The sequence below is a fragment of the Triticum aestivum genome, chromosome 6B (assembly GCF_018294505.1).
Source record: "Triticum aestivum cultivar Chinese Spring chromosome 6B, IWGSC CS RefSeq v2.1, whole genome shotgun sequence".
Taxonomy (NCBI): domain Eukaryota; kingdom Viridiplantae; phylum Streptophyta; class Magnoliopsida; order Poales; family Poaceae; genus Triticum; species Triticum aestivum.
Window position 1 is genome coordinate 122,498,944 of NC_057810.1, and position 13,805 is coordinate 122,512,748.

The window sequence follows — 13,805 nt, forward strand, 5'->3', positions numbered from 1 at the left end:
AAACAAATGAATAATGTCATTCTGGGATGGATACGAAAAGGAGACCGCAACAAATGTTGTGTCTACATGAGAGAGAGAGAGAGAGAGAGTAATTTTAGTGGTATGATTTGTATCTAGAGACATATAGGGTGTTGAGAGAATCCCATCGAGAGAAAGACAAAGTGAAAGACAAGTGGAGACTGTGTGTGGCGGTGAAAACAAAGCTTAGGTACCTAGTGATACCAGAGAACGGTAGAGACGTGAGAGATAATGAAAACCGTGTAATGTATAATGATAGGGAGAGTGTGACACTTATCAAGGGAGACGTCGAGAGACCATGTTTGCGAGGATAGGAGAAACGTGAAGTGAGCGTGCGGGTGAGTTGGAGAAAAGAGAGTGATAACTACATGAAGATGTTGGGGAACGTAGCAGAAATTCAAAATTTTCCTACGAGTCACCAAGATCTATCTATGGAGTAACTAGCAACATGGGGAAGGAGAGTGCATCTACATACCCTTGTAGATCGCTAAGCGGAAGTGTTCAAGAGAACGGGGTTGAAGGAGTCGTACTCGTCGTGATCCAAATCACCGGAGATCCTAGTGCCGAACGGATGGCACCTCCGCGTTCAACACACGTGCAGCCTGGTGACGTCTCCCATGCCTTGATCCAGTAAGGAGAGAGGGAGAGGTTGGGGAAGACTCCATCCAGCAGTAGCACAACGGTGCGGTGGTGATGGAGGAGCGTGGTAATCCAGCAGGGCTTCGCCAAGCACCGCGAGAGACGAGGAGAAAGAGAGGTAGGCCTGTGCCAGGGAGAGGTGGAAACTCTTGTATTTGGCAGCCCCAAAACCTCAAGTATATATAGGGGAGAGGGAGGGGGATGCACCCCCTCTAGGGTTCCCATCCCTAGGGGTGCGGCAGCCCCAAAACCCATCTAGGGTGGCGGCCAAGGGGGGAGAGGGGGAAACTTGCCCCCCAAGCAAGGTGGGGCGCCCCCTCCCCAAACCCTAGGCGCCTTGGACCCTTGTGGGGGGGCGCACCAGCACACCTGGGGCTGGTCCCCTCCCACACTTGGACCATGCAGCCCTCTGGGGCCGGTGGCCCCACTTGGTGGACCCCCGGAACACTCCCGGTGGTCCCGGTACATTACCGATAACACCCGGAACTTTTCCGGTGACCAAAACAGGACTTCCCATATATAAATATTTACCTCCGGACCATTCCGGAACTTCTCGTGACGTCCGGGATCTCATCCGGGACTCCGAACAACATTCGTTAACCATGTATATCGATTCCCTATAACCCTAGCGTCATCGAACCTTAAGTGTCTAGACCCTACGGGTTCGGGAACCATGCAGACATGACCGAGACGTTCTCCGGTCAATAACCAACAGCGGGATCTGGATACCCATGTTGGCTCCCACATGTTCCACGATGATCTCATCGGATGAACCCACGATGTCAAGGACTCAATCAATCCCGTATACAATTCCCTTTGTCTAGCGGTATTTTACTTGCCCGAGATTCGATCGTCGGTATCCCGATACCTTGTTCAATCTCGTTACCGGTAAGTCTCTTTACTCGTTCCGTAACACATCATCCCATGATCAACCCCTTGGTCACATTGTGCACATTATGATGATGTCCTACCGAGTGGGCCCAGAGATACCTCTCCGTTACACGGAGTGACAAATCCCAGTCTCGATTCATGCCAACCCAACAGACACTTTCGGAGATACCCGTAGTGCACCTTTATAGCCACCCAGTTACGTTGTGACGTTTGGTACACCCAAAGCATTCCTACGGTATCCAGGAGTTGCACAATCTCATGGTCTAAGGAAATGATACTTGACATTAGAAAAGCTTTAGCATACGAACTACACGATCTTTGTGCTAGGCTTAGGATTGGGTCTTGTCCATCACATCATTCTCCCAATGATGTGATCCCGTTATCAACGACATCCAATGTCCATGGTCAGGAAACCGTAACCATCTATTGATCAACGAGCTAGTCAACTAGAGGCTTACTAGGGACATGGTGTTGTCTATGTACCCACACATGTATCTGAGTTTCCTATCAATACAATTATAGCATGGATAATAAACGATTATCATGAACAAGGAAATATAATAATAATAACTAATTTATTATTGCCTCTAGGGCATATTTCCAACAGAAGGAGCATGCATGCGAGAGAGATGGGCGTGAAAGGAGTGCACATAAAAGGGATTCAAATATTTGCATTGGAGATGATGATACATGTAATCCATACTCGAACCAAAATTGATCTATCAAACATGCATACTCATATGAATTCACGCGCATCTATGTTATTTAATATGTAGATCTTACTGATCCATACATTTTAGTAGAACATAATTTGTTTTAAATTTTTTGAATTCAACCTTATGATTTTGAGATCATTCTATTTGTAAATCATATTATACATATAAAGGAGCAGAATTATTTGTTGTGCTTTTGAAAGTATATATAAAAAAATGATGTATATAGAATTTTATTCCAATTGAAAATGGATCCCGCCCTAAAAAAATAGAATACAAATGGGATTCAAATTGAGTTGGCACGGTAAACATGCACTATGCAAAATTTGAACGAAGCGGGGAAAGTCGCAGTAATCGCCTGAAACCAAAATCTGTGAGATGGAAATTACTACTGCCTATCCCTGCCACGCAAAGCCTATCTGCTCGATTTCTATAGGTTTCAATAGGGGTAGGTTTGTAATTTCACTCAAACATGACATAACCGCCTCTCACCCAGATTCATCCACGGTGGGCGCCAAAACACAGTGTGTCCTCGGCCGAAATCGATTCCCTCCCCGATTCATACATAGTGGGCGCCAAAAACAAACTCTCGTCCGCAAATATTCGGTGTATGCGAGATTACCGTCCTATCCCCAAGCGACTAATATTGTTGTGATGTAGGAAATTTGAAACGGGGGCTAAGTTTGTAAATTTCCTCGCATTTGAGACAAGCGCGCCCTGAAGGCATGGTTCCGCCCTTCCTCTCTACCTCCATTTCCCCATTCATACTCCGTGGGTGCCAAAACACCCTCTCCGTCCCAGCCTCCTCTGTCCGCCACCCAATCCACCGCCGTCCTCCTCCACCATGCTGGAACTGATACCTCGACGCCGTCGTCCATTATAAGAGATTGACCTCTCTCATCCACGGCTTCGGACCAGGATCCTTGCATCGCGTCCTCTCGCTGCATCCCCGTTGTCGTCCACCTTGCCGGCGCCGCTCCTACGACCGTCTCGTCCACCGCGCCCCGCCACCACCGTTTACCCTCCTGGATCTGCTTCCACGCCACCGACAGCCATCGCTACCACAACACCGTCAAATTCTCAGCAGATGCATACACGGCGCCGCACCAGAGGCGTTACTCTTTCGTATCTGCTCAACTTATTTATCATGGCAAGAAAATAGATTGCCATTGCTTTACTCTGATTTCTTGTCCATCACTTACTTGCTAGTTGAAAGCAAACATTGGTTGCGAAGTTGCCTTTGTCCGGTTTGCACCTTCAGATCCGCCATGGCACGCTCAACACTATGCTCCCAATGCTTATGTTTTTCCCCTTTTCTATTCCACACTAGTTAAATCACAGTAGACTAAATTTCAAAATTGGGTCAGTCGGTTTTTCAGAGCTCGCCGGAGTTTGCCGGTGCCAACGAAGGGGCTCGGGTGGGGACGGTGGTTGTGGGGCGGTGGTGGGGCCTCGCCGAATGAAGAAAACTCGACATGGGTGGGGGAGGGGTGGGGTGGGGGGGTGGAGGAACACAGGTGGTGGGGGCCGGTGGTTCGGCCGGCGGCCCGTGCGGTGTTCTGCATGGGAAGAATCAGAGACGAGGAAGAAGAAGGATTAGGAGACATAGGATCTTCATCCAACCACCTGAAATGGTCGACTGACCCAAATGACAAAAGTCACGCGACTTGCATGCAGCCATGCCTTTATATTTAGTACCATCATCGTACCTGCTTAGCACTGCTCCGGAATCCACCAAGCTAAACAACGTGCCACTCATAATTCCAAACTTGTTGCTCAAGTATGAATCTGATATGATGTTGATATTACTAAAACAGATAACATTTAATTGGTCAGCTAATGTTCCTACTTTACTTTCAAAAAGAACGTGCACCACATATAGAGAGACAACAGGGAGTTGCTTCCTTAATGCGCTCTGGTTCATCATGTGTGGGCACTGCGCAACGAACATTTTATTATCCAAAATCTGCTTGCTCTTTTTTAGCATGTTCCTGTTCCGTTCTTCTTTAATAAGTACTCTCTCCGTTCCTAAATACAAGTCTTTGTATAGATTCCACCATGGACTACATATGGAGCAAAATGAGTGAATCTACACTCTAAAATGTATCTGGATACATCTGTATGTGATCCATAGTGGAAATCTCTACAAAGACTTATATTCTGGAACGGAGGGAGTATGATAGTAGTACAGTATGTTCCTTGTAGTGAAGATGAGCAGGGACATTTGCAGTGTAGAGGTTTATACGGTCGGTTGTGATGGACACTTTGAACTCTTCGGGCCTCTTTGATTCGTAGGATTTTGTAAACATAGGAATAGGATTTGTAGTGGCCTACCCACTTGAATCCTATAAGAATAGCAAGGAAATGCGGGGAGCTGTGTCGCCTTTGAGAGTTACACTGATATTAACAGTACCGCACCTTCAGTTGAAGAGAGCTGGTAACCGAAGCCTTTCTAGCCGTACCGGCAATACTAGCACATATATTCCAGCAAGTCCCACTTTGCTGATTTTACTCTGATGCTTATGATTTTCCCATTATACCTACACTATTATCTGTGTAGCTGCTTTGTGTCGCACTAGCAGCAGTCCAATCTTGAAGCTAAACACTGCAATGACTTACAAAATTGTCACCAAGGCATTGAGTGCAATTCTGGATGCAATAAAACTCATACGCTCCCCACCTGTTGATTCTTGTTCAGAATATGATCCTAATGACTATTGTAACCTCGAGGAGTCAAAGGCAAATGGTCTGTCCTGTTCACCCATCAAGGTGTCTGTTCCAATTTGGCAAGGTCTTATTGATTGCGCGTATCTTGCATATGTTGTCTTGCATTTCTTCTACTTTGTTGCACCGCCATCTGCTTAGTTTACTCAACATATATGTCGAGATGCCATGCCCATCCATTATCAATACATATTCCATCTATCATCATACCATGTTTTTCTACTCAAATGTTGTTCTTGTGCATCAGACATCAAAAAGGAAGAGGGTGATTGCCGAATCTGAAGAAGCACCAGCAAAGTCCTTGAAAAATGTGGTGGTGCCGGAGAAATCAGACAACACCCCACTTATATTGGCTGTACAACCAGTGACCCAAAATGTAGGACTGACTCCAGCAGACTATACCCATATTTCACTGGCCACACCACTAGCCCCACCACACAGGACCTGCACTCCAGCAAAAGGTATACCGATTTTAGTTGCCATAGCACTAGCTGTACCACAGAAAAATCCCACTACAGCAAAAAGTACAGCAAGACCACCGGCCGAAGACCTATCCCAACTATAGAGACGGCCAATTCCTGCAGATTGGAACCCCATTCCAGTTATGCCCAGTTTAAAAGACAATGCTTTTAATGTTGTTAGGGACTACGTGCATATATTCCCATCATAGGAAGATTATAGTGAAGACAAAAATCATTTTTCACATCTTCCTGTCCAACTTACGTATAAGTGCTATTATTCATGGTTATTATTTTCCTGTTTTTTGCTTATTGAACACATCAATGATTTACATTACATTGTTGTAAGTAGGCGAGGGTCAATCTGGATAGTCATGACGAGCAAAGCTTGCTTGTGCTTTTCAAGGAAGCATTGCAGCAGTATCGGTGTTACCTGAGGAAATCACACTTTAATGGCAAGTCTATGAACGAATTTCCGCTGAAGTCTCCTGTGCTAAATTTAGAAGACATTGAATGGAAAAACCTTGTTATGCACTGGTCTCGTTCCTAGGATGAGGTACTGTCTATGAAATCACATTGCAATTTGAACTTCTATTTTTCTGCATGTGCCTTACGGATCTATTTTGCAGGAAATCTGCTCGAAGAAGAATTCCGGTTTGAAAAGAACGACATGATATCACAAATATGCTGCCCGCTGCTTTGCTCTTGTTAGTACATGTTGTCCTGTATCACTGTACTTGCATACATACCTGGTTCATTATGTGACAGCAGTATGCATGATAGCTTGCTTATCAATTGTTTGCTCCAAATTATCTGATATGTATGAATGGTTACATTAGTGTAGAATATATCCAATGCCAATGAATTGTTTTAGCTCTGCATTGTTCTTGTAAGTACTTGCTGTCCTTTATCAGTGTACTTATATTGACAGCTAGTTGTTAATGTACCATCACTCTGCAGCTTATTTTCCTTTGCCCTCCATTTTCTACACACCAGATCTATATTTACTCTTACCATAAGGTTGGATAACACCGATGGTACTGAAGAAGTTTAGTTGTGCATTGCTCTTGGCTGTACCTTTCGCCTGTATCGTTGTACTTACATTTATAGCTACTTGGTTATGTAGCATCACTCTTCATTTTATCTTAAATATTCTCCATTTTTTCTTATATTATCACATCTATATTTACTCTTAATAAAATGTAGAATAAATGCAATGCTTATGAAGAAGATTCTGTGGTAAACTTCTTGAATTGCCCCCCCCATCAGCATGGACAAGGGCTTTATAGAGCCTGTCTTCACCAATAATGTAAGTTTGTCCTTCTCAAGCCTTCAAACTTTGTTGTGTATATTTGATTAGGCATGACTGCAACAGTTGTTTATTTTTGGTGTTTGCATCAAATTGCATGTTTAAAGTTTATTATGTAGTTCATAAACAAAAATTTGTCCTTCTCAATTTAAGTTTTCAGTTATACAACCAAGTTCCTTCTTCATACCATGTAAATTAAACTATACAGAGCAAGTGATCTTATTTTGCACTTCATGTATTCTTGTGTTCTTGATCCGTAATCCAGTGGTGTGGTGAACATACCCACTATAACACAATGTCATATTCTGCAATGTCTTAACTATGAACAATGTCATATTATTCTACTATTATTTAAACTGTCTCTTTATTTGCCAATCTGAAATGGGATAAATTGATAGTACACTAACCATTGATACTTATGAGTTCTTGATCTGTAATCCAGTGGTGTCGTGAAGCTGTCAACTCCTTCACAATGTCATTTCCTGCCATGTCTTGACCTGAACAATACCATATTGTGTTAATGCAATTTTAAACTGTGTCACTTTATTCGTCAGTAAGAAATGTGATGAATTGCCAGCACAGATACTTTATGTGCAAAACCTGTCATCTGTCTGCTTGTTTATCTTTCTGAGTGATGAGGTTATAAGTGTTAAACAAGCGCAGTCTCATCAGCTTGCTCAGCTGATTGCGCTGCAACTCCCCAGCAGGGCTAACCTTTCTTGAACTCTATTGAAGTGCTGTCGGTTTTGTATATTATTTTGTCGGCGTGTTTATTTGAACTAGTGGCGATCTTTGATGCCCAGTGCATGTAATCTGCTGTCTGCTTGTGCTTTATTATCATAGTGGCAAACTTTGATGCCCAGTGGATGTAATATGCCGTAATTTCTTTATTGTATAGTCTAGGTTTTTTCTTATTCACGATGCTGCAGTTATTTTACTGTATATATATCATGTCTTCGTAGTAAAGCGGCCAAACCATAAAATTACGGTACATAATCGGGCCGTCATGCAATCACGATGTATGATCCGCATCATGGGCCCCGTCATCTTGGTCCATTAAAAGGCCTAAATGTAAACTGGCCCACTAGTAGGTTCGGGCCTTTAATAGGCCGAGTAAACCACCGACCCTCTTTCCGTAAGAAAACTCAATGGGCTTTTAGGAGGCTGAGAAGTAGGTTGGGCCTGAAATGTGGCGAACAGCTCATGGGCCGGCAGCAGCCCGAAATGGACCCCGGCCCATGATTGTACCAATCAAATCACAGGCTTTTAACAGGCCAAAAATGTCTCGGTCCTTGTTTGGCCCAATCAGATTATCAGTTGCGAGCAGGCCAGATGCAAACTGGGCCGTAATTAGGCCCAACTATATGACGGGCTTTTAACATGCCACAATTAATATAGAGCCGAAATGTAAAACGGGCCCTTCACAGGCCGAAACTAATATCAGGCCGAATTACTAAATGGGCCTTTAGCAAGTGGGCCCAAAAGCATAGCGTCCAATTGACAGGCTGAATCTGACATGGGCCATAATTTACCCCAAAGCCTCTTAAAGGGCCAGACCTGATCTGGGCTGTAATTTGGCCCAGAACGTGGTAGGCTTTAAACGGGCCGGATCTCATATGGGCCATTATTAGGCCCAGAACGTGGTAGGCCATTAATGGACCGGATCAAATATGGGCCGACATTTGGCCCCAAACATGGCAGCCAGTTAATGGGCCGACCTATTAAGGTCCTCAAAATCTTATGGGCCTACAGCTGGGCTGGCCTATTAATGTCGGCGAAATCTCGTGGGCCTTTAGCTAGGCCAGCCCATTATGGTCCGCAAAAATCTTGTGGGCCTTTACCTGGGCCGGCCCATTATGGCCCGCAAAAATCTTGTGGGTCTTTACCTGGGCCGGCCCATTATGGTCTGCAAAATCTTGTGGGCCTTTAGCTGGGCCAGCCCATTATGGTCCGCAAAATCTCGTGGGCCTTTAGCTGGGCCGGCCCATTATGGTCTGCAAAATCTTGTGGACCTTTAGTTGGGCCGGCCCATTTAAAATTTATGGGCCACTTTTGGGCCGGTCCATGTGTCAACATATCATAGGCGCATCTCGCCCATTGGATGACTGACACCTGTGCCAATGCGGAGCTGACACGTGTTTCCTCCAGCCAATGATGATTTTACACGTGGAAAATCCCCATTGGTCCGGGCTGTTAACGGGTTATCGGATCCAAAACCGGACCCGATAGCTTAACGGCGTTCCGTTACGGTGAATGCCACGTGTCAGCCACCCTTGATGAAAGCATTTCTGTGACGAGCGATTTATCCTCATGAAAGTGGACACTTTCGTGATGATAATTTTGGTAATGGCATGGAACACTTCTACGACATCACATGTATGACTAGCTTGATTCTGTTATAAAATCGTCATGAATGTACATGCATGACAGAAAATGCGACCTACTGTGACAAACACGTATCATCACGGAAGTGTATTTTTTTGTAGTGTATTCGCTTGCCCTTTTAGTCAGGGTTTCTGGTGGAATATTGACATTGAATGGAACACATATAACAACACTTATGACATGATCATTGAAGCAAAACAGAGATATCAACATAATGTTTTCATGGAAATTATGACCGTGGGCTGCTGGAGCATCTGGTATCAAAGGAATGGTCTAATTTTTTAGGGCATCCCATGCTCCATTACTGAATGCAGACATGACTTCGTCAGAACTTTCAAGTTGACAATGCTTAGAGCCAAACCCAGTCTTAAGGATGGCATGTTATCCTGGACAGACAACAATTGAATTCTTTTTTCTACCTAGTTTCTAGTATGTAATCTCTAGCCTTCCTTGGTTGTACCCCGGTCAACCATTGTAACATACCTTTTCCCCCTATTTTTTAATGAAAAATGACAAACGATAGGGTTCTTTGCCCTACTGTATTATGGTAAAAAAAATGCACCAAAATGCCCCGAATGTTCGAAATGCATGATCCGAACACTATTTGCTATTACTATTTGCCATATAACGTCGTGCATCAAATGCGTCCGAGCGTTCGAATTCCCACAAATCAGAAGCAAACCGAGGGAGGTTTGTGGGCAGGGCATCCGAATGTCTGCAATGTAGGCATCAAGTTAGAGCATCTCTAACTGCCGGGCGAAACGACGCGCGCGCGCGGTAAACACAGCTTTTAGCGCGCGCTAGGCGTTTTGCCGCGCTCCAGCGGTGGCGGGATAATCACGCGCGCAGGAACCGTTTGCGCGCGCGCGCGAAAAGGCGCCAGCTCGCGCCTCATTTTTTGCGCCACCGCTTCCGGCGCGCCTATAAAGTGCGGCGTGCGCCACGCGCCTCTCCACACCTCTTCTTCTCCTCTTCCTCTCCCTCTCTGCCACGCGCCGCTCCAGCACCCCGCCACCGACGCGCCTCCACCGCCCCAGCGCCCCGCCATGCCGACGCGCCGCCGAGGAGCGTCCGGCTACCGCGGCATTCGCCTGCGCCCCAACGGCGGCTACTACACGGAGATACGCTCCGGCGATCTCCGGCTCGGCCTCGGCACGTACGGGACGGCGCGCGAGGCCGCCCGCGCGTACGACACGGCGGCGTGGCGCCTAGGCCGGACGCGCGGCCAGATGAACTTCCAAGATGTGTACACGCTCCAGCAGACGCTCGACGTTGCCCCGCCGCCTCGTCTGAACACGGCACAATACCGTGCGGAGCACGCCGAGCAGCAGCGCCGCCTCCTCGTCGCCCAGGAGGGCGAGCGGGTCATGGCGGAGTGGCGCCGGCGCCACCCGGAGGACGTCGCCTACGAGCAAGTCTACTGGGCAAGGCGTCGCGAGAAGGACACGCGAAGGACCCACGAGGCGCGGTTGGACAGGCGTCGGCGGAAGGCGGTGGGGAACGCGCAGACCGATCTCGTTGCAGCAGGTGGGAGGTCATTCTTCACGGAGAACGATGATCGTTGGTTGGACATATGGCTATCAACCTCGGACGACACAGCCGAGGATGATAATGGTGATGATGATAGCGACTTAGAGTAGTTTTTTATGCTATCTATTTAGTTTTTTATCGTTTGTCGTTTTATTTTATGCAATCTATGTTTCCGATGTAAAAATACCTTTGTATCGTCAAAATTTTATGCAATCTATCTACTTTCTATGCTTCCAATGCCTACATCCTAGTTTGTAGAATGAGCGCGCGCTGCAATTTTAGCGCGGCTGCTGGAGCGGCGCGCGCGCGCTGCATTTTAGCGCGGCTACTGGAGCTGGCGCTGCGCGCCGCGCCAAACCAGGCGATGGGCACGCGCTAAAGCCATTTTTTACGCGCGGCGCGTTCGGCGACTGTTGGAGATGCTCTTAGCGGGTCCACCCAAAACGCGACCAAAAAAAAAACTAAATCCAAATGAAGGGCTCAACACGCGACGCGTGGTGGCGGCTGGACAGACCACTAGGGTGCTCCCATGCAAAAAAAAAGTGACCCTTGCAGGAGCCCTTCAAAAAGTAACCATTGGTTAGTTTGTCTCATCATCTTTTCGTATGTTTCTGAAGGCCTCTTTCAATTCTTTTGATGTAGCCCACAGAAAAAAAGAAAAGAAAAATGCCAGCATGCAACTAACATATTTTTTATTGTATCAGGATCCATTTTATTCATCATTAATCATCGTTGTACTGCCATGATTAATGATGTAGTTTATTGGAAGTTTTCTTGGAAAAAAAACTGTATGTATCACACAATAAAGATCCACATGCATGGTAGCAGAGGTGGTCAGTTCTTGTAGCTCCCGGCGAAGTAGGCGAGGCAACCTACGAGGGGCGCGTTGGTGTAGGTGGTGGGCTCCGACCGCGCGTAGTCGGCGCGGTCGTCCGGGAACGCGTCGTTCTCATCCGGCCCGCCAACGACGGCGCCGGTAAGCACGTTGGGATTAGGCCCGGCGGCGTGGAGGTAGCTCTGGAAGCCCTCCTGGCAGCCGATGCGCGCCGGGTGCGCGGCCACGGACGGCATCGAGGACGCCCTGTGGTGGATCCTCTGCGGTTAGCGCGCGCCGTAGCCCACCATGTACGACATCCCCAGCGGGTTGTCGCCCAGCACGTAGTCCACCTGCCGCTTGGCCAGGGCCCTCAGGGCCCTGTGGGTGACGCCGTGGCTCTGGCAGGAGAATGCGCGGCGGTGGGAGGCGGCCATGTACTTGGCGTAGGTGGTGAGCAGGAAGCTGGCCGAGGCGGCGTACTGCATGTTGACGTTGCCTCGCCGGTGCATCAGCCCGCCGGGCGTGTACGCCGTCGTTGACGACGGGGAGCTGGAGTTGGGCAGGATGTGGCAGATCAACTCCTCCGCTTGACGCGTGAACGGCTCCAGCCTCTTGTCCCCGTCCAGCAGAGCCCTCTGCATGCTCAGTCAGACCCAAACGCGTGCAATGTGTCAGCTGAGTGGACCTGTGTGGCACCATTGGGGGGTTGAACTGAATGGCGTGTTTTCGTTCGTTACCCGTGACAGAAGCACGCGCGCCCCGGCGAGCTTGTTGTCCCAGCTGAACACGTCGACGTCGTCGTTGGCGCCGAGGGAGATGAGGTCGTTGAGGTAGGAGCTGTTCTTCGTCGCCCACAGCAGCCATGCAGATCCCCACAGGAGCTCGTCCTGCACACCATGCACACGCAAAATCATTACAATTTTTTTCCAATTCGTTGCACTTGCACGGTGTGATATTTGAATTGCACCTTGTAGCCGGAGTAGGATGGGTAGTAGTTGCTCACGCCGCCGCCGACGTGGTCGCTGTACTTCCCCTGGTGCCGCCAGGCGAGCGCCATCACGTCCCTCGCCGCCGCGACCAGCCTCCTGGAGTAGGCCGGGTCGGCGGCCCTGAAGACCACGCTGGCCGCCGCGAGCGCGGCCGCGGTCTCGCCTGCGACGTCCGATCCCGGGGCGGACGCCGACACCGCGTGCACGTCCCGCGGCGTGTCCATGTCTTCCGGCCGCTCCCAGCACCGGTGGTCGGCGTCGGCATCGCCCACTCCGACGTAGAGTTTGCCCGGGGTCGTCATGGCCGACTTCAAAAGGTAGTCCGTCGCCCACCGTACCGCGGCGCGCGCGTCGTGGACGCGCCCCTCCATCCGCCCGCCATACTCGATGATGCTCCAAGACAGCATGGTCGCGGTGAACGCCATGGGAAAATTGAACTTCACGTTGTTGCCGCCGTCGTAGTACCCGCCGGTGAGGTCAACCTGCCGCCAACAAAAGTCAAACTCTAGGTCATCACGCTGAATCAAGCATGAGCCACAAGGATAAGTGATAGTACAGTGGAGACATCGCTTGCTTACGTTTGCGGCCGAGCCGTCGGACATGGCGGAGTTGGATCTCCACTTGACGGCCTGGTCCGGCGGCAGGCGGCCGGACCTCTGGCCCTGGAAGAAGAGCAACGACTTCGCGAGCGCGTCGGCGTAGTGAGGGTGTCCGGCGGCGAGGACATGGCTGGAGAAACAGATAAGGGAGAAGGCAAGGAACACAGCCGCGCGTGATGATGGTGCCAAAGCAGCCGAATTGCTCATGTTTTCTCGCTGATGCTACGTACCGTCCGGGCTAATGCCACATTGCAATGCATGGCCATGATTTATAGAGCCCATAAAACTCACCTAGATGAGACATAGTTTGGTATCGTTCAACTGAGAACAACTAATATCATGTTTTTTTAGCCCGTTTTTGATGGCAGGCCACAACTAGAGTTTGTTTCTTGTTGGGTTTATTTGTCCAATAATCTTAAACAAACGGACAATCAGTGGCGCCTCCCTTATCTCCAACTAAAAGATGCCAGCTAATTGTATGAGTGTGTATCTAGCATTACTCTTTTTATCACTTGTACTACAAGAAAAGGAGAAGGGAAGAGTTATAATGGGTTGGTTTTTCTGCTGTAACAGCCGAAGACAAATAAAAAAGAGCACACATTGTATCATTTATAACACTAAGCTCCCTAGTTTTAAAAAGCCCAAATTCAATTGAGATCTCCAATTAGATGTGTGTCACCGGATTTTGACTAGTTACCAATTTCTCAAAGCTCTCTCATTCAATTTCTTTATA

At 48.1% G+C, this 13,805-nt stretch overlaps 1 protein-coding gene across 1 annotated transcript; it reads right to left on the reverse strand.

Moving 5' to 3' along the window:
- Positions 1-11,341: 11,341 nt before the first annotated feature.
- On the reverse strand, positions 11,342-13,303 carry LOC123133726 (endoglucanase 11-like). The gene is made up of 4 exons (XM_044553143.1): positions 13,052-13,303; positions 12,452-12,955; positions 12,222-12,371; positions 11,342-12,119 (listed from the first exon to the last, which is right to left on the reverse strand). Exons 1-4 carry the CDS (start codon positions 13,277-13,279, stop codon positions 11,769-11,771), a joined length of 1,233 nt encoding a protein of 410 aa, XP_044409078.1. The 5' UTR covers positions 13,280-13,303; the 3' UTR covers positions 11,342-11,768.
- Between the last annotated feature and the right edge of the window lie 502 nt (positions 13,304-13,805).